Source organism: Lutjanus erythropterus, chromosome 24 (assembly GCF_056507025.1).
Source record: "Lutjanus erythropterus isolate fLutEry1 chromosome 24, fLutEry1.hap2, whole genome shotgun sequence".
In the NCBI taxonomy this organism is placed as follows: domain Eukaryota; kingdom Metazoa; phylum Chordata; class Actinopteri; order Lutjaniformes; family Lutjanidae; genus Lutjanus; species Lutjanus erythropterus.
Genome location: NC_139340.1, coordinates 18,063,666 through 18,083,990, shown reverse-complemented (window position 1 = coordinate 18,083,990; position 20,325 = coordinate 18,063,666). Strand labels below are relative to the sequence as shown.

General features: G+C 38.8%; 1 protein-coding gene across 2 annotated transcripts in view; it reads right to left on the bottom strand.

The window, feature by feature from the left end:
- crfa4 (cytokine receptor family, class I receptor 4) overlaps positions 1–13,613 on the bottom strand; it is a 29,579-nt gene extending 15,966 nt beyond the window's left edge. For both annotated transcript variants that reach the window (XM_084713778.1, XM_084713779.1), the window contains exons 1-2: positions 12,910–13,613; positions 784–896 (exon numbers count right to left, since the gene is read on the bottom strand). In XM_084713778.1, coding sequence (XP_084569904.1) covers positions 784–877 — 94 coding nt within the window. In that variant the 5' untranslated portion in view covers positions 878–896; positions 12,910–13,613. The remainder of the gene's footprint in view (positions 1–783; positions 897–12,909) is intronic.
- Between the last annotated feature and the right edge of the window lie 6,712 nt (positions 13,614–20,325).

Genomic DNA, 20,325 nt, shown 5'->3' with positions numbered 1-20,325 from the left:
ACTGGCTGAGAATCAGACGACGCAACAAACGTCTGGGACCGAAGTGGAGAGAAAAAGGATCCTGCAGAGGTTTTTAACAACAGTGGAGGCTGTGACTTCAGTTACACACAGCAGTGGAAGGTTTGTGCAGGTTTCAGAAGTTCATGTACATTCAACGCTGACGCTCAACATGAGGTCCACAGACCTTTTCTGGGTCCTGCCACATTACACTAAAAATGTCATGCTGCAGAAACTTTCTGGCAGCAACCCTGTCATGATGGGAACGTTGTGTGACATTCCAGAGATATAAGACGTTATAACATCAACAGAAAGTGGTGAAAACATGTGTAAAGACAATAACAGAACAGCTAGAACAATCTGGAACGCTCAGAAAATGACATCACTTTGCTGTACTGAGCTTTTAAAACCAAGAAGACAACATTTATGATGTAACACAAAATAACTATAATCTGAGATTGTATCTACTCTCATGTTCTGATTAAATGATGAAATGTTCAGCCATAGGAAGCGTTAAAGGAAATACAGAGATTTAAAAATGAAAATATTATTCATTGAACTATGAAGACTTTTGTAAAATAAATGCTGCTCTAATATGTGTGTGACAATAAACTGATTTAAAAACTGATTTAATAAGAACTTAATTGTGATTGTGACTTATCAGATATGATCAAGTTTGTAATTTATATATTTATTACTTTATAGTACCCAAACTAATATCTATCAATTACAGTTTAATTAACTATAAATGTACCTTTTAATAATGGACATGATAGTTGGACTCACCCTGTTTGTGTCTTTCTTTATAGATGACGTCCTCAGCGACGAGTCTGCTGCAGCCGACCACAGGAAACAGACCAATCAGCAGCAGCCACAGCATCCTGCAGGCTTCTTTCAACCTGTCAACACAAAACAGAAACATGAACACACGAGCTGGAGCCCGAGAAAAACACTCCTCCACGACACCTCCAGATCCCACACTGTTGGAGAGTCCAGTCTCCACGAGTTCAAGTCCACTGGCAGGAACATGTGATCCAAAGACAACTGGACATTTATGTTTTAAAGGGCAGCAGGATGATCGCCCTGCGGCTCTCTGACTCCAGTCGTCCCCGAGTCATGAGACAACTTCATAAAATCAGCCCTCTGCCTTCGACAAATTTTCCCAAACCAGTGCACGCATTCCTAAAATTCACCGTCCTGTGTACCATCTATTTTCTTCAAAATAGAAAGACTCACTTAAGTTTACTGGTGGGACGTCCTCCCACTCCATTCCCACGGTCAGAGCAGCGGTGAAAAAAGTCTGTCCTGTCCCGGAGGCAAAAGTAATAATACTGTAATGGAAAAAATGTTCCACTGTACAGAAGTCTGTGGCTGCTGATATTAAAATAAAATCATTAAATCATCTCACTGATTCAGTTAAAACATTACTATGACACACAAATGTTTGTTTAGATTTTCCACTTAAAGCAGGAAAACAATAGAAAAAATGGACGACCGTCTATGGTTGCAAATATTAAAATGAAATCATTAAATTATTGCATTGAAATGTCATTTCCAAGTTGTGTGCACATGGAGTTAAATATTAATATGACATACAAAAATGTGTTTTTTATATTTTCCACTTAAAACAGGAAAGCACATTTTTGGAAAATGGAAAAAAGCGCTTCATTCTTTTTCATGGTGCTATTCGTCACAAAGCTACCTATTTAATCAATTATTTAAGAATTTTATGATATAACTATTTATATATTTGGTTTCAGCCCTTCACAGTTTCTGATAAAACATAAAGAATACAGCCTTTTTCATTGCCGTATTTATTAGATGGTGTTATTCTTTACACAACTGCTTTACTGTTCATGTATTTTTAATTTACTTTTGGATCATAAACCTTCCAGAATTTCTGATAAAATCAAATGGAAATAGACTTTTTCATAATGTTTGATTCTCACAGATTCCTCAAAAGAATCATAGTTAATTTCTTTTTCTTTCTATGAAAGTTTTGAAATTTAAGATTTAAAATAAAAGAATTTTATTTATTATTAGAGACAAATGTGGTCACATAACTAAAGTAAAAGTGTTTGAAACTCCAGATTTGGAGACGTGAAATGTTACTGATAATGTTATAATTCATTCATTTATTATAAATATTAGATTCTGTAGAAGTTAGCAAGTGCAAGATGATTAAAAGACATTTAAAATGACATCACAGGCTGCAGCATTTTAAGAGCCAGTCATGCAGTCACATCATCCAACAGTTATAGATCTTTAGGCTTTTAAGGGTCTGCTGAAAGCTCATTAGTGTAATCAGGTCAGCGCAGTGACCCGACTGAACATGTGAGGCCAGAGCATCATGGAAACACCAATAAAACACACCGTCAGAGGGTCGTACAAGTCCTCTGATTAGTGATTTCAAATAGTTTCTTAGCTCCTTCTCTGTGTGGCTTTCAAGGAACTGATTTTCTCCTTAAAGGGATACTTTGATACTTGTCCCACCCCTTTGTGCTCTGCGCTCCAATGACAGTCGAGCAAGCGACTTAATCTTTATGTTGCTGGGTGACCTGTAAAAGCAACATAAGTACAGTAACATGACGAGGACTGACGAGGAACTTTCATATTTTGTTCATTTTGGAGCCCTCTGTGGACAAAAGCAGCATTTTTAACTACTTTTTTAGCTGTTTTGGTTCTCTTGTACCAAACTCCATTCAAAAAGCAGCTGTTCTATGGTGGGAATGTAGTTTTTCACAGTTAAAACTTTAGTTCCACCTTCACCGAGACTCTTTTCTGAGTCACTTTGATCTACAGACACAATCGGCACATGTCATTTACTCAGTAATATCATTAACTAAATACTTTAATCCATGGATCAGAGCAGCCATATGTCACATTAATGACCAAGCCTCCCTTTGGATGTGTATCTATGTCAAACACTTTTTTATCACAGGTTAGTTAATGATGTTACTGAGCAAATGACATGTGAGCCGAATGTGTCTGTAGATCAAAGTGAATCAGAACAGAGTCTCAGTGAAGGTGGAATGAAAGTTTTTTACTGTGAAAAAACAAGTTCCTACCATAAAACAGCTGCTGTTTGAATGGAGTTTGGTTCAGCTGCACCAAAACAGCAAAATAAAGTGTCGTAACATAAAAAAGTGACAGATACATCATCTGAAGATTCAAGTCCACTTTGATGGAGACAAACTGAAAAGACCTCTATTTCTTTATTTTTTCAACGCTGATTGTTGACATTAAGGCTGCAGCAAATGTTTTCATAGTTGATTAATTGGTCGATTATTTTCTCGATATAATCAATATTCAGTTTACTGACAGAGAGGAGTAAAGATACCAGAAAATGTTTTTATTTAAGAGGCTTAAATTTGACTTTGTCAAACCAATTAATCAATTAGAAAAATAGCTATCGATTAATGGAATAATTGATTAATAATCGAATGATTGATTGCTGCAGTTCTACAAGACATTCTAAAATTGTTCATGTGGCTAATAACCCAACAGAAATACAGTTTTCCTATGTTATATGTTTAAGTCTGGCAAAGACCACAAATTTGTTTTCCCAAAAAAAGGGGTGGGGCATGACGCGTCTCATCTAAAGGAGCACAGAGCCTGAATGTAGTCCTGCTGGAACATATTCATTCATATTCTTTAGAAGCACCATCTCTGGCTGAAAAGAACAAAGATTGTACTGAACTTTGCCTCTCTGTCAGCGACACGTGAGGTTTTCTCAGCTGCACGAGTGTCAACCAAGGTCAAGAACACCAGACTTACAACACAGAGAAAACAATAAAATATCTTATGCAAACGGCCGACATCAAGACCCTGAGAGCTGTGAGCTGTAACGAGGTCACATGGGCAGATTAGAGGTTTCAGAGTCTGCTGTCATGAGGGGATGGACGACAGGACTGATACCAACAGCAGCAGCAGGCGATCCTCCAGCGCTAAGACAACAATCACAGAGAATAATCCCTGCCTTGATCTTACAGGAGGGGAGGATTAAAAACGAGGCCTTGTTGGGTTTTATCTGGCAGCCTCAGCTCACCCTGACACAGGCCACAGGACACCATGATCGGCGCAAGAAAAAGGTTATTCATCCCACAAACTGAAAGATTAAAGTCTGAAACAGCAGGATTGATTGAAATGCATCACCTGAGACACACATTTTAGCTCCGTGTTTCTAATACTGCTGCCGACGCCTCTGATCGACAGGAGCTGCTCCTGTTCTGTTTGTTTTAACGGTCGAAGACCTCAGAGCTCAGATTTTTTTTTCAACCCGAATCATGACCCTCGCTTGGGATTTAAAGACTTAACAGCCACTGGTGGATGAAATCTGCTCATTTTCCTTTCTTTCTCAGTCGCAGCTCTTTTTAAGATGTTTTCATATCTTCAGTCTGGACCGTGTCCCGAGAATCAGGTCGAGACATTGTCTGAATTTGGCCTTTCACACATGCTGCGCACAACAGGAGAACACACACCTGTAGACACAGGAGAACACACACCTGCACACACAGGACAACACACACCTGCACATACAGGAGAACATACACCTGTAGACACAGGAGAACACACACCTGCACACACAGGAGAACACACACCTGCACACACAGGACAACACACACCTGCACACACAGGAGAACACACACCTGCACACACAGGACAACACACACCTGCACACACAGGAGAACATACACCTGCACATACAGGAGAACATACACCTGTAGACACAGGAGAACACACACCTGCACACACAGGAGAACACACACCTGCACACACAGGACAACACACACCTGCACACACAGGAGAACATACACCTGCACACACAGGAGAACATACACCTGTAGACACAGGAGAACACACACCTGCACACACAGGAGAACAAACACCTGCACACACAGGAGAACATACACCTGCACACACAGGAGAACACACACCTGTAGACACAGGACAACACACACCTGCACACACAGGAGAACATACACCTGCACACACAGGAGAACACACACCTGCACACACAGGAGAACACACACCTGCATCCTTCCTGGTCCCTGACACAAAGAAGTAGCTGATTACCTTACAGTGTTACCTCATGAGAAAAGTAACTCATTACTCTGGTCTCCACCACTCACACATCACACAACAGAAACACTCTCATCTGAATCTCTGCAGCGACTCTGTGCGTCTAAACACGACCTGAAGCTTTTGTTTTCGCCTAAAGTCCAATTTTTTAATGATACACGTGTAAACACAAGTTGATTCCCAATAAAAAGGCACTGAACACAGACATTTATCTGCACTTTATAAGCTAGATGGAGCGGAGAGTGGAACTGAGTACATGTAATCAGAATTTATCTGGATCAAAGACTCCAGTCTTGCATACTTGTACTTAAAATAAAAGCTTTATAAGAAATAAAACCTTCCATAAAGGAGAACTAAATGCTGCTGACCTCAAAAAACTGAAAATAATAAAATGATTATGATGAGGGCCTCGGCACACAGCGAGCCTGTGTGGATCTAATTAATGTCAAGAGGATTTTCCAGAATCCAGAATGTGGAGAATTTTGATTTAATGAAACATCATGCGTCATAACTTGATCTAATTATTTTTTATGAATGTTAAAAGTGATGTGGGCTGCGTTCACAGTCGTGCAGCTACGCAGGGTCGGTCAGGGTGATGGTGAATCAGATTAACTGTGGCTGGTGTTGATGAATCCACTGTGAGATGTGACATGAGGCTTTTACATGTCTGCAGGAGCACAACAACAGGACGGCTTTTGTTGTCCGCAGCTGGATCAACCCTGTGCCAACAGCATCCCAAAATAACTTCCAAAACAATATTTATTAACTTTGGCTCTTAACTTGAGGATCAACAGGTCACGTCTGTCCACATGGTACTATTTTCTACATTTTCTTGCACTAAAAAAGAGGGAAAACGACGTAACAAGATGAAAAACAAACAAAAAACAAAAGCAAAAAAGACACAACTGACAAAACAAGACATTTTTGTGCGATGAAAAGGCAGCGCTGAAAAAGAGGAAAAGCGACATAACAAGACCAGAAAGATGTAAAAAGACATAAAATATGAGACGAAAAACGCCATAAAACATGGAACAAGACGTAACAATGAAAAAGATGAAAACTTATCTAACAAGTCAAACAACCCCACATCAGATGAAAAAAGCTCTACAGCTGATATTATACTATTTGTAGAACTAGACTCCAGTGGTGGCTGCTGGGAGTTTGGACATGATTACATCTGACAAAACGTTCTGCTTCAGTCCATATTTGTTGGTATTAAACCTTTAAAAACACTCTGAAACTGTTGACTCTTGTGTGTTTCCTGCACACAAAGGGAGGCACACGGCTGCACTAACAGGTCTGTGGTGATAATTCACAGGATTTTTCTGAAGAGCAAAAATTAAACCTTGTGCTCTGAGCTCTGACAGCCTCGTTCTGGACCTCAGCAGCTGCTTTCACACCTCGTCCCGGCGTTTGAAATGCACATACAGAAGAAGAAAACGCTCAGGAAGACAAATGTCATCACAAACACGGAGCGTCTCTAATCAGCGCCTCACTCTGACAGGCAGATTGATGCCAGACACGTTCCTCGAAGGTCCATCTGATAGAACAGCGCAGCATCCCTCCTCCTGCCCGATCCTGATCACACAACACGTGATTCACCTGTTGCCGTGACGACCAGCTACCTACACGCTCAGCAGTGGCTGATCAGTCACTGTGTGTCCCCTACCGTTTAAGAGGAGCGAGGCCCCGCTGCGAAGGTTTGTGACAGTCCAGAGGATGATGGGTAAATCTATACGATCACATCCTGAGGCTCGTCGCCGCACGCCGAACACTGAGCACGCTCACTACAGGACGTCCACACAGGAGAGATTACTGTAAACTCCACTCACATCACAGATGAACTTTCCCTCAAATATCACAATAAATTATTAATCAATAACTGTATTGACCCGAAGGGGAAAGCACAGCTCATCATCACCGTCATTATCAAAGTACTAAACTGTGTGTGCGTGTCTATATATTGATCTGCAAAATGCCAATCAAACAGCCAATCAATCAGTTTGTGTGGAGGTTTTCCAACTGTGAGGGAGGCAAACACACTGTGAGGTTATTCTTATTTCAAACACTGCTGTTTATATGGAACTTTTTAGTTACTTAGAGCATTTTTCTTTTATTTAGGACATTTTATTATTTCCATTCAATCTTTCAGCTTCTCTTCTGTATCAGAGTATTACAGTGATCAAACAGGAACTGCTAATAGCTAATTCAGCATATTTTAATGGTGCTAATGGTGCAACTTTGTTGTAGTCAGGAGATTTTTCTGCATGTGGCTCCAGGTGCAGAAATCCTGGTTCGAGCTTACAGAGGAGAACATATCAATAAAAAACCTCTGCAGCACCAGTCAAGTCACAGCGATGATGACACATCCACAAACACAGTGACAGTCAGTCAGGAGAGCCGTGTGTCGGAGCTCTTAAGAAGCTTCACTTGTTCGCACCTTCAGATATTGAGTGATGGAGAGAAAAGAAGCTGGTCTCCTCTGAGCAGCAGCTGCTGAGATCACTGCTGATCTGAACCTCTGGAGGTGTGACGTCTTAAAAACCTTCTGAACGCAGCAGCACAGAGAAAAACACAGACTCTCACGCTCACTGATTCATGAGCAGAGGCCTTTCAGATTTGGGGTGTGGATGTTTAATTACTGAGAAGTGGCACATTTTACATCAGGTGGTTCTTAATGTCACTCATTACAATCACACAATTTGGAATATTTTCTTTATTTAGAACATTTTTTTTATTTAGAATATCTTCTTAATTAAGATCATTTTGTTTATGTAGAACATTTTATTTATTTAGAATATTGTTTTTTATTCAGAACATTTTGTTATATTTAGAACCTTTTATTATTGATTTAGAGCATTTTGTTACGTCCACAGCTAAATATTTGTTGCGTTCTGTGTTTTTGGTTCTCCTGAGGATCGTGTCAGCAGCTTGTCTTCAGACTTCTGTAACTCTGACACAGGACTAACCAGCCGGTGACGAGTGCTGCTCGCTGTTTTCACAGAATGTTGAACTATGAGGAGCAAATGAATCTGGTGTTTTCAGAACTGCAACGTCGTGTTGGTGAAGGTTCACAGTGTGGGGAAATAAAACCACGCTGGATTCTATGGTTATATCTCAGCCACGGCCCCGTCGCTCTGGGTGGAAAAGAACCAGGACTTTATCTTTCTGCAAGATATAACCTTTTATCATGGTCCTGTGTCTTTGCTTCATGGTGCACACAGTTATCCTGAGCTACATCCGCAGTGGTTATGCGAGTTATGTGCGGTAGAAACTTATGTAAGAAAAACACACTGAATCTTTCATGAAGGTCCTGATGCAGCCGCTCATCACGTCACGATGTAAAAGAACTCATTTACATCTGTGTCGCTGAAATAAAATAGAAAAATTGTGTTTGACGAACAGTGAATCAGATGCTCGTCCAGTTAATTTCCTGTGGTTTCCTAAAAGCCATATGATTCTGGTTCATGTCTTTGAACCATGAAGTGTCCAACCCCGGGCCAACGTGTAGAACTTTAAAGAACTGTCACCTATTGTTAGAACAAGTTGCACTTGATGCAAACAGGACAGTCTCTGATTCACATTCAGACTTCTGTCTGCAACCAGTGGAGTCGCTCCCTGCGAGTGGATACGTCCACTTCTTTACTCCAGAAAAACAAGATATTATGACGTTCCACCGCTGGGAACACGTCCGCAAAACTCAAATTAATTCATTATTATAGGTCTGAATACAAAAGTGTTAAGTGAAGGAATGTGTTTTTGCCCTGAGAGAGCAGACATTTATGAAGCTATTTAAAATAAGAGATAAGGCTAATTTAAAGAGTTTTGTCCCCACCGGCGCCTCGCTGACCTTTAACACAAAGATCCAATTAACTCCCAACACACAAACAGGAAGACGAGACTTAATAGAAACGCCATCAACTAAAAAGCAGAAAGGCTGCATGGATTTCCATGACATTCAGCTGAATTAATTAATACCACAGTCAGACTGACAACAAGACAAAACAGGTTTTATATGAGCTTTTATAAGTATCAAAATAACACTGTCATTCAAGTAATTAGTCCAAAAAGTGCATTGTTTGCAGAAAAGTTTGCAAAAATAGTGCAAAATCTTGTGTACAAGTTAAAACACTGTGTGAGTTTCCAGATGTTATGAAGTACTGTAATGTTTTGTTAACTTTTTAACCAGCAATGGAACTTTTGATGTGCGACAGAGCTCTGCCTGATTTTACATCTGGATTTACTCAAACCTGGTTTTGTTTAAATTAATATTTGTAGTTGCCACCCAGCTGAAAGACTCAAAATAAGTGAGATTAAAATGACAGTTATAAAGTTACTGCAACTGTGCTTCATTAAAGTAAGAGTTAATGAAATCATATTTGTTTGTGTAAGTTGGTGTGATTGTGACAGTTTCCATGTGGCAGTGAAAACAACAACAAGACGTCTCTGTGGGACACACTGCTGGACTTCAACCGTCATGTGCAGATTGAGCAGAGATAAGTCTTATCTGAAGGATGTACGCTGCTCTGTCGCTCCATTCCAGGACTGGTCAGAGCATCCACCCATCACAGCTCACACAACGCCTCAGGCAACACACACACACACACACACACACACACACACACACACACACACACACACACACACACACACACAGGAAACACAGATCTGAACAGACAGCAGCATTCGATCCATGGGGAGTCACATGCACCACTGCATGCAAACCCAGTCACACACACACACACACACACACACACACACACACACACACACACACACACAGTCGGCAGCAGAGGTTCATGTTTGGTATAAACACACTGCAGCATTATATAATGCAGTATATCCATGTTGAGTTGTTACTAATTAACAGACAGACAGTTATCACACCGAGAACATGCTGACACACTGGAACACAACGAACACAGTGTGAGAACAACTGTTCATTTTAAAGAGACCAGATATGAGCATTAATTTAACAACCGTCTCTGAGACGACTGACTGTTAAAGTCAGAATCAAACCACATTCTGACGGAAATCGTGTCCGATCTAATACCAACACTCTAATTCCAATTTTCCGGTGAAAATTTATTCTTTATGGATGCATATTGTGATACTTTGCACAATAATGTTTTTATTTCCTCTTAATATTTTTTGAGAATTGATTTAATATCACCAAACGTAATATTGCAAAACTCTCGATATAGATCTAACTAACTAATATTTATTAAATGTTGATGTTCTGGTCAAACCTCCATCGCATCTCAGGCTGATATTTAATAAATATGTCAGCAGAAAGTGAGACAGTGTGCAGGAGTTTCTCTCACTGACAGACCTCTAAAAATGATCAATACTAACAATCTAATTTCAATTTTTTGGTGAATATTTATTCTTTAAGGATTTATTTATATGAAATACACATAATGTATATAAAATGTTTTGGTTTGCTTTATTTTTTTTTTTTCATTTCTGAACTTGTTCTATGCCAGAAAACACCCTTGTCCTTGACATGAGTTCCAAAAATGTGCTGTTATAATCATCTTCCTTTTAAAATTGAAATCAATGAAAATTATTTCCAGATTTTCCATAAAAAATTAAATCATTAGGAGGTTTGCCTGTTACGGGGTTTCATAGCCAAGAGTTTGATCTTTTAAAATAGATTTTCCAGCAGAATTGAAGAGTAAAAATCCATGAAACCCTCTTAAAGTAGTTTTGTCCCAGTTTCCCAGAAAGAATGAAGACGAAGAGTTGTGGTTTGTTCTGCTCAAACAAAAGTGAGCACAACTTTGTGTTTGTGCTACATGTTCTAAGCGTGTGCATGTTTAATCACATCATCGCCGCTCTCGTCTCTCTGCCACTGCTGAACTTTGAGGCTTTTCTTGTTTTTGTGAGCGATGTGCAGCACCAGCGCTCACATTTTCAAAGCTCATTTACTCTGTTCAGATCAGACCAAGCAGACAAATCATTATCCCACGAGACGGTTTGTTTCTCTGCGACCAGCTCGTGCAAAACATCTCAGAACTTACAGCCCTCACAGTTAAAACTCCAGCAATCAGAAATCACAACATGAAACCTTCAAATTAAACATCAGCTGTTATTTACAGAATTGCTGCAGAATAATTCTGAATGAAGGACTCTACAGGTTAAATGAACTCTGACCTTTCAGACTGACATGAACCTTGAAATAAATACAAGTCTTACTATTTAGCACTGATCTGTAGGCAGTTACCTGTACCACGTGTTCTGAGGAGGATAAATTATGCTTTAATGAGCATCCAGAAACGGGATTAAAGCTCTAAAACATCACCAAACTGAAAGAAGACAATGTTGAAGTAGTTTGACCCACATAAGAATGTCTTCAGTTCTGAAAACTGATTTACTAATGTGCACGACAGCTTAAATGGCACTGCATCATGTTTTGTCCACTAGAAGGGATTCCCAGAAGACACTTTTTCCACATTTTGTCCAATGGAAGGACACCATAGATAACACTTATTCACATTTTGTTCATTGAGATGTACCTTAAAGGGTACTTTCATATATTTTGTCCACTAGGAGGACACACTATGACTTCTGTAATACCAAAAATTGGGAAAAATCATATCTTAGACTGATCTTCAGTTTGGATGTAAGACAAGTAAGTTAAAGCCCCTCAGCTACTTTGCAGCTGCTTTATGTCACTAATGAATGTATGTAAGACAGAAATCAGAGGCTGCAGGGGCATTTTGTCTGCACTACACTGTTAAACATTTCACTGACTATACAATACTTTCTGTCTGCTGCACACTGGAGCAGAAAATCCATTTAAACATTTACATTTAGCAGCGTATGGCTGATCATGTGTCATATGACCTTTAACATCCTGTATGATACAAGTTCATTATCTGAGCAGAGAGCTGCAGGCTAGTTTTTCTCAGAACAGGGGAAGATCATTTAATTAATTACATGTAAAAGGGAAAACATGAGACTGAGCACGCTACTGCACGCACTGAGGCAACTAATTGATTAATGGAGAAAATAATCAACAGATTGATCAATGATGAAAATAAATCTATGACAAAAACTACTTGGTCCAAACATAGGTGCAAACAAACATGATCTCTGATCAGACAAAATGAGCAGATTAAAGTTTTAGTTTTGTTGTTTGCTGAATAACTCTGTGTTATGAACAGGTCTCTCTGTGAGACTTTGTGTCTCAGTGAGATTACCTCTCTAAATAAAGGTCACACCTTAAAATATTTATATTACATATTACTGTAGATTACATATATGATATACTGCTTAACTTATGAAGATATAGACGGTAGACAAACTCCGTCTACCTGTGGTCACCTGTAGTTTGAATTAAGCTCATACACATATATACACATAATTTACATACATAAACAAATTTGTGTGTGTGTGTTTGTTTGTGTGCTGCTGTAATGATATAAGCATGTAAACATGTAAATAATATTTTGGTATTTAAGAACAACATATAAATTAATTTAACTTCTACACCTGATATCATCATTTTTATTACTTTGCTAAATCAACCGTCCACTACCTGCATTATGGTCTTAAATTAGCTGTTTGCCAATTTAAACATGTAAATAATACCTGTGTAAACATAAATATGTGATAATATATGCAGTATAACAATATATGAATTCACTGACCTTTTAAATCTGACATCATTATCATTATTTTGTTCAATTGACTGTTCTCTACCTGGACTGAATTAATCGTCATTTTGTTTATTGATCGACATTCTTTGTCAACTTTTAATTGACACCTGAGCGCGAGCTCCCCGCTCACATGATCTGCAGATTATAAAACATGAATCTGTCTTACCTGTAAAGTCAGTAAAGCGATTAAAAATCCGTCTGTTGCCGCTTTAAACCGTCCTGGAAGCAGATTCCTCCGTCATAGACCCGCAGCGGGACCAGGACCGGCCGGCAGCCGGTCGATGCAGCCGTTAGTCAGGGTGAACTCCGCCTGAAGGAGCCGCTGGAGCCACCGATGTGTCTGTGTGCTGTCAGCAGAGTGTTGCGTTCACGGCCGCCGCTGTGTATTTCTAAGCCTCCTCCTCTTCCTCCTCCTCCTCTTCGTCGTCCTCCTCCTCTGTAAGGAGATTTTCCTCCACCTGGTCCCGCGTCATCAGTCTAACACCAGCTGGAGCTCCGGGCCTCCCCCCGCTGGCCTGGACCAACCTGCTGCTGGAGGACGAACATATGGAAGGAAAAAAAAAAAAAAAAAAAAAATCAAAAAGATGCAACATATGGAAATTCAAAAAAATACAAAGACTTATTCTGTTTTAACACTATGAGATACAGAGTCAAAATATTGATTTACAAAGTCTTTTTTATATTACTAAAGTAATTTTATGACATTAAAATCTAAATTATTGACAGTAAATAAATATTACAACATATTATGTTTAATTAAGAGTCAATTTCATGAGCTACTGTCTCAAAATATTGTCTATTTGAATCAAAATTACAAGAAACTAGGAGATATTTCATCAGAATTATATGAACATATGGAAGACCATTACTGCCACAAAACAGATGCAACACAAGGAAAGTCAAAAAATAAAAATACTCATTCTGGACTTGTCTGTGAAGCTAACATTAGCAGTTGGTCTGCACAGCTAATGTTAGCGGTTTATCTGTGTAGCTGATGTTAGCGGTTGGTCTGTGGAGCTATTATTAATGGCTGGTCTGTGTAGCTAATGTTAGTGGTTGGTCTGTAGTTGAAGCCAATTGTTTCCCCCTGCCCCCTTTTGCCCAGACTAGAGGAAACTCTGCAGGCTGCAGGAACACTGCAGGAATGCAGAACACGTACAAGATCGTAGTTTGACAACAGCAAACAAGGATGAGTCCTCCACTGTCAGTTGATCAGCTGCTTATAACTCTGTCAGTTGTCTGTTAATGTTCAGCATGTTAAAACCTGAAAACATGACAGCAAATATATTACAGATTTCTCCTTTAACAGGTTTAGAGAACTCTGATGACTTCTGACCTCTAAACTCAGACACATTAAAGTGTCATTGAAAGTTGTTTGAGGACGGATCCCTCCACGCTGCTGCTCTGGTGGTTTTTTAGGAACCGTGGACCCTGAAGCAGCCCCGTCAGCCTTACACAACGTGTGAAAGAGCAGTCACCTCACATCAGGATTAGTTTTGCCCCACAGAGACCAAAATAATCAGATTACTCTCCAGAGCAGCTTGTTTGGTGGGTGCTGGGAGGCGTCGGCTGCATGTCACTCCATTCGCTCGCAGTCTCCTCGCTGATGTTTAACCAATGAGAACAGCGTGACTGCTCCGTGCCCTGCAGCCAGGAGGCATGACTCAAATTAGCTGGAGTGCATCCTCCTCTGAATGATTCATCGAACGGAGCCAGAACCCGGGATGCAGCCGTGGAGGCGACCGGCCTGATGTGAAGGAGGGGGAGCAGGGGGAGAGTGTGTGTGTGTGTGTGTGTGTGTGTGTGTCTGTGTTCAAACGTTTCTCTACCAGCTGAAACATCAACACGTCAGTGAACAAACAATAAAAACAACAGACCTGCTCAGGGTTCTTGTGGTACACTGAGGTACGCTCTCCCAGAGATTTGTTTAAAAATAAGCTACTAGATGCTTATTTTTGCCAACTTTTAGCATAACTCCACTGCTAATCACAAAATAACAGAATTACAAGGGACCAAAATAAAGGATAAAGTATTACAAATAATAAATGTTTATATTCTTCTTTTTTAGCATGCAAACAGTTTTCTAACATTCTCTTTTTAGCTTCATAACAGTTCTTTTTTTAGCTTACTAACAATTTTCTTTTGTTGTAGGTTGCTGACAATTCTTTTTTGAGCTAGCTAACATTCTCTTTTAAAATTTAATTAATAAAATTATTAAAATAATTTTAAATCAAGAATATTTTTTAATTAATATATTTTCTGTCAAATTCCACACACTGATATCTGATTCTATGTGTTCTATGTGTTTATTAGTATTAATATGGACGCATCAATGTTACAGCAGCAGTTTTTTACAGTTTGTTCTGGTCTGGTTTAATCCAGTGGTTCATTTGTTTTTATGGAGTAAACTGTCTTTTTGTCTTTTTTTTCTTTTTTAATTCTCTTTTTTCTCCAATATATTTTTAAACCCAACACTGACACACAAACCTGTATTTACTTCTTGGTCTAAAAACAAAATCCAATATTTATTTCTATTTTTGTGTGTGAAATCTCATATTTTACCCTTTTTGGGCCCTGAAACATTGACATTAAAATGTGACAAGTTTACTGGGAAAATGCAATACAATACATCATACTTCAGAAGATTATCATATTTATTTAAACTTAATCTGAGACGTATTTAACAACTACAGCTGTAAAATAAATGTAGAAATGTAGAGTTAAAGTACAAAAGTACAAGTACAACGCCAGGAAAGTTTAAGTATTTTAAAATTGAATAGCACCTGAGTAAATGTGCTGAGTTATTGTCATTGCATGATTCAAACAAATACTCGATTCTTATTGGTCAGTTACAGCTTTCTAAGGTCTGTTATCGCTGAAGAATAGACTGTTGCTATGGAGAACAGAGCGTTGCTATGGAGAACAGAGTGTTGCTATAGACACAGCTCTGATCATAGACTCTGAAGGAGTAATTAAATATTTTTTAAATCAATAAAATAATTGTTAAATTAATATTTTGCATGAAATTATTATTAATTAATATTTTTATGCTTATCCTGAATATTCAATTAAAACCCACTCAGTGGTTCTACAGAGAACACTTCTGTATTACAAGAGTTTGATCAAGAGCCCACCCAGCACAAGCAAGAACTCTTTCAAATCCAAATGACTTCATGTGGAACCAACCCAAAGGGGTTGCACCAAGAACCCTTTCACATTTCCAAGGTTTCATGTAGAACCCACCCAAGGAGTTCTACTGAAGAGAACACAAGAACACACTAAAGTGAACTGATTCATCCATGGTTCTTAATGGAACCCTTATTCTTACAAAGAATCCTTTCTTTAAAAATTGGTTCTTCAGAAGCAAATGGTTCTAGATAGAACCCTGAGTATCAAAAGAAGTTCTGGTATCAGATTACTGGTTCTCGTCCTGGTATCGATCTCCAGCCCAGTTTCCAGTGGCACATAAAGGAGAACCGTGAGGTGGACGCAGCACTTTGTGATTATGCATTGTGAAATGGGTCGGTGGTGATGTCACAGATTTATTCTAATCCCCTTCTCTCAGATTAGGAGGGAAAATCACTGGAAGGCCTTTCGTCTAAATTACAAAGCATGTGAGCGTTGCTTTAACCTTCAGCCACCATCACAGAACGTATACTGCTGCGTTCCCACTGCATTAACTTCTGACCTTTTACATCAGGCGCTCACCTCGCTGCTCGCCGCTGCAGGCAGAGCGCACGTCATGTCATGGTTACAACTGAGGAACATATCGAGGAACCGTCTGAAACAGGCCGACAGCGGACGACTAACAAGAGTGATAAACACTAAGAGCTTAGAGCCTTTTACGGTGAAAATATAAAACAGTTCTCAATACAGCCCCCTGGGTGGGTTCTAAATAAAGCCCTTGGAATATAGAAAGGTTCTCCATGGAATACATACTATGGAATGTAATAAGGTTCTCTGTAGAACCAAGAATGAGGAAGAATTTAACTTTCAGAGTCCTCAGTTCACAAACACAGAAAAGCTGATGTATCACAGGTAAACATGTTCCTGTCACAACAGAATGACTGGATATTTACAACAATAAAGTTTACCATTTTGAACATTAAACATCTTTTCTTTGTGTTGGATTCAACTGAACGTAGGTTGAAAAGTTTTTGCACGTAACGATGTTTCAACTTTTTGGGGATTTTGGTTGTGAATCAACTTGACAGTGTCGGATAAATCGGAATCCAAAGGTACACAGACCTGCTCAGAAGGTATGAGGGCATCTTTTCATACACGTTTTTACTGTAGTACATGTGTATTCAGTGTGTGTGTGTGTGTGTGTGTGTGTGTGTGTGTGTGTGTGTGTGTGTGTGTGTGTGTGTTCAGTGTGTGTGTGTGTGTGGTTTTGGACTCATTCTGTCACATCTCATGTTTGTCACTCTGCAATTAAACTTCAACCTTGTTCAGTCTGAATTATGTATCCTCTCCACTCGCTCCCACAACCATCTGTCTGCTGGTTTCAACACACACACACACACACACACACACACACACACACACACACACACACACACACACACACAGAAAGAAACACAATCTTCCATACACAATACATTAATATTTCCCCAAGATACAACCAGCTGAGACTTCAGGTTTTTTTTGACGTGTGTATGTAGTGTTGTTTGTCTTCATCTAACTGTACAGGGTTGCCAGGTCTGTGTGACAAAGCCAGGCCAATGGCAGGTAGAGAGCACAGATAAACTATATTTGGGTGTGTTCATCTTGTGATTTCACTTCAAATATGTATGTGTGTTAAAAGATCATTTTAATGTACTTTGCATGCAAAATAGGTCAAACTAACCGGTGGACAAAAAATTAACTGGCAGAAACACTTCAAAAGGAGCAGAAAAAAAAAACAGACCTGGCAACCCTGTTACTCTAGGAACTTCATATGAAAACAATAAAGAGGATGATAAATCCACACTCTATTTAAACTCTGTCATTTATTCAAAACATTTTGATTTTTATTTAAAATATTTTATTCATATAGAACGTTTTGTTATCTATATAGAACATTTTGTTTAATTTGAACATTTACTTATTTACTTAAGACACTGTTATTTATTTTTGAACATTTTGCTAGCTACTAGGAATACTTAGTTATTTAAAAAGTTTTATTTATTTAGGATGTCTTGTTCACTATATAGAACATTCTGTTATTTATTTAAAACGTGTTATTTATTTAAAATGTTTTGTTCTTTATTTAGAATGCTTTGTTATTTATTTAGGACGTTTAGTTGTCTATATAAAACATTTCATTTACTTAAAACATTGTGTTATTTATTATTAGAATATTTTGTTTGTTTTTGTTAGAAAACATATAATATAAAAAGTTCTACTGGGAACCAAAAATAGGGACAAGCTGAAGAACCCCTTATGGTTCTAGTTAGAACCTTTATCCTTCAGAGTGTCTATGACATTAACAGTCTGCTGGATAACTTGTGAATTTCCTTCTGTGATCAATGAAGTTTTTATTTTATTTATTTGTTCCTTCTCTTCTGAATCATTAATCTGAATTTGGAGAATAAAAAGTCCAACATTTGCCTCTGAAGTGGAGTGAAACTCCTCCAGGCTTCAGCTCCACCTGTGGTCGGCCGTCACACCTCCTGCTAGGTGGCAGTAACACACCACCATTGTTTGTGCAGTTTGGGTTATGTGATGTGTTGCATGAGCAGACACTAATCTTTATGTAATTTTAATCTGCTTTGGTCGAGACTATGAAGTGATTTGTGTCGTCTGTCATGACTGGACGGCTCTTTGCTTTATAAAACCTTTGAAACTTTATGAGCAGAACACCTTCAGAGACGGCAGCCCTGAGGAGCGGTCAAACACACAGAACGATCTATCAATAATAGATCAGAGAACTGATCAGTAACAGGAGTCATTTTCTGGTTCTTCATCAAGGACTTCAGGTACTTGTGGCGCACAGTTCACCATTTTCACCTAAATTGTTGTGATGTAATCTCTGGCGTTAAATCCCTCTGCAGAATCAGCAGTGATCTGATTGACAATAATCCAGATTGAAAGTCGGATTTCCAGTCAAGCAATTGAGCTGAAAGCATCGGCGCCTTCCTCAGCCCTGAAAACACTGCCTCTTATATTTTATCCTCTCGTCTATAGTTTTTTCTTTATCAAATTCTTCCATTAAATCTGGGGATACATTTACACAGTTGGAAATTTGATGCCGTAAAATCTTACTGCCTTTTTGAAGTTTCAGGGACAGAAAGTTGGTTTTAGTTTCACTAGAAGGGATGAAAATCACATCATCTGGTGAAAAACCTTTCAAAAATGTTTTACGTTCAACAGATCGAAATAAGGACGTGGCTCAACCAACAGGACCGCCCACCTATCCGAGGCGAGTAAAACACCACATTTAACTAGTTATTCTAGTTAAATGTTAAATTCTTCATAAAACTAAAAGAGGTTGCTCAGCAGAGAACAGGTGATGAAGCACTGTCAGATGTAACCAGCAGTTAAGTTTTTAACTATTAGGCATTTTTATATATTCTCAGTTTTGTTTTATTTTTTAAGATGCATAGAATAGTGTAATGGTGTCGTAACTCAGTGTCCTGGGTTCACTTATGTCCAGACTATTTTCTTTATTCAGAAAATGTTATTTATTTAGGACATGTTGTTATTAATATTTTATATATTTCATTTATCAGATATTTGTGTGTAATTTTGTCATATTTAGAAAGTAAACTTTAAAGTTAGGGCCAAAAATTTGTTTATAGTGAGATTACAGTGACCTTTGACTACTAAAATCTAATCACTTCCCTCAAGGCAGAACTGGAAAAGTCCAAAATCATAGCAGGTGTTCCTCGACCTGAAGTAAGAACCGAAGTGGGCGTGTCATATTCTGCAGGTCATTGTGCATCCTTGGTCATAATTATTTTGCTCAAAACTGGTTGAAATGTGAGCTGGTTGTTAGATAGCACCAAGGTTCCAAGAATCCTGAATGGAACCGGTTCAAGAACCAAGAGTTACTTTGGCCAAAAATCACAATAATAGATCACTGACAGGACCTTATCAAGGGCCTCAGAAATCAATTAAAGACAAATGAAACCCTCTGAATGGTCCTGTAAGCCCAACTCAACCTCTTAGGGACCTCTGAAAACTCAAGAACCATTAGGCTAGATCCTATGACCTGTCCCTGAAACCAATTAGAGATTGCTGAACATATTTCAGGATGTATAGATCCTCTGTAGGTCCTCAGAAACTCTCTCAAGAACCTCTGAAACCTTTCAAACCACCTCTGAACCTTAACAGCTCCCTGACGTGCCCCTTGAATCACATTTTTGAGCCCACCAAGCACCTCTGGACATGTCTCAACACCTTTATAAGCCTCTCAAGGGTCTCTGAAACCTTCCCTGTTACCATCATGCAACCCTGCAAGGAACCCTGGATCTTTTCTTTACCAGCAGGACAAACAAAAGCTCACTAACAGACTCTCATTTCAAACCCTCCTGTTATTAAGCATCCAGACTTTTAAAATCAAACAGCCGTGCATCCTAATCTGATCTGAACACTTTTC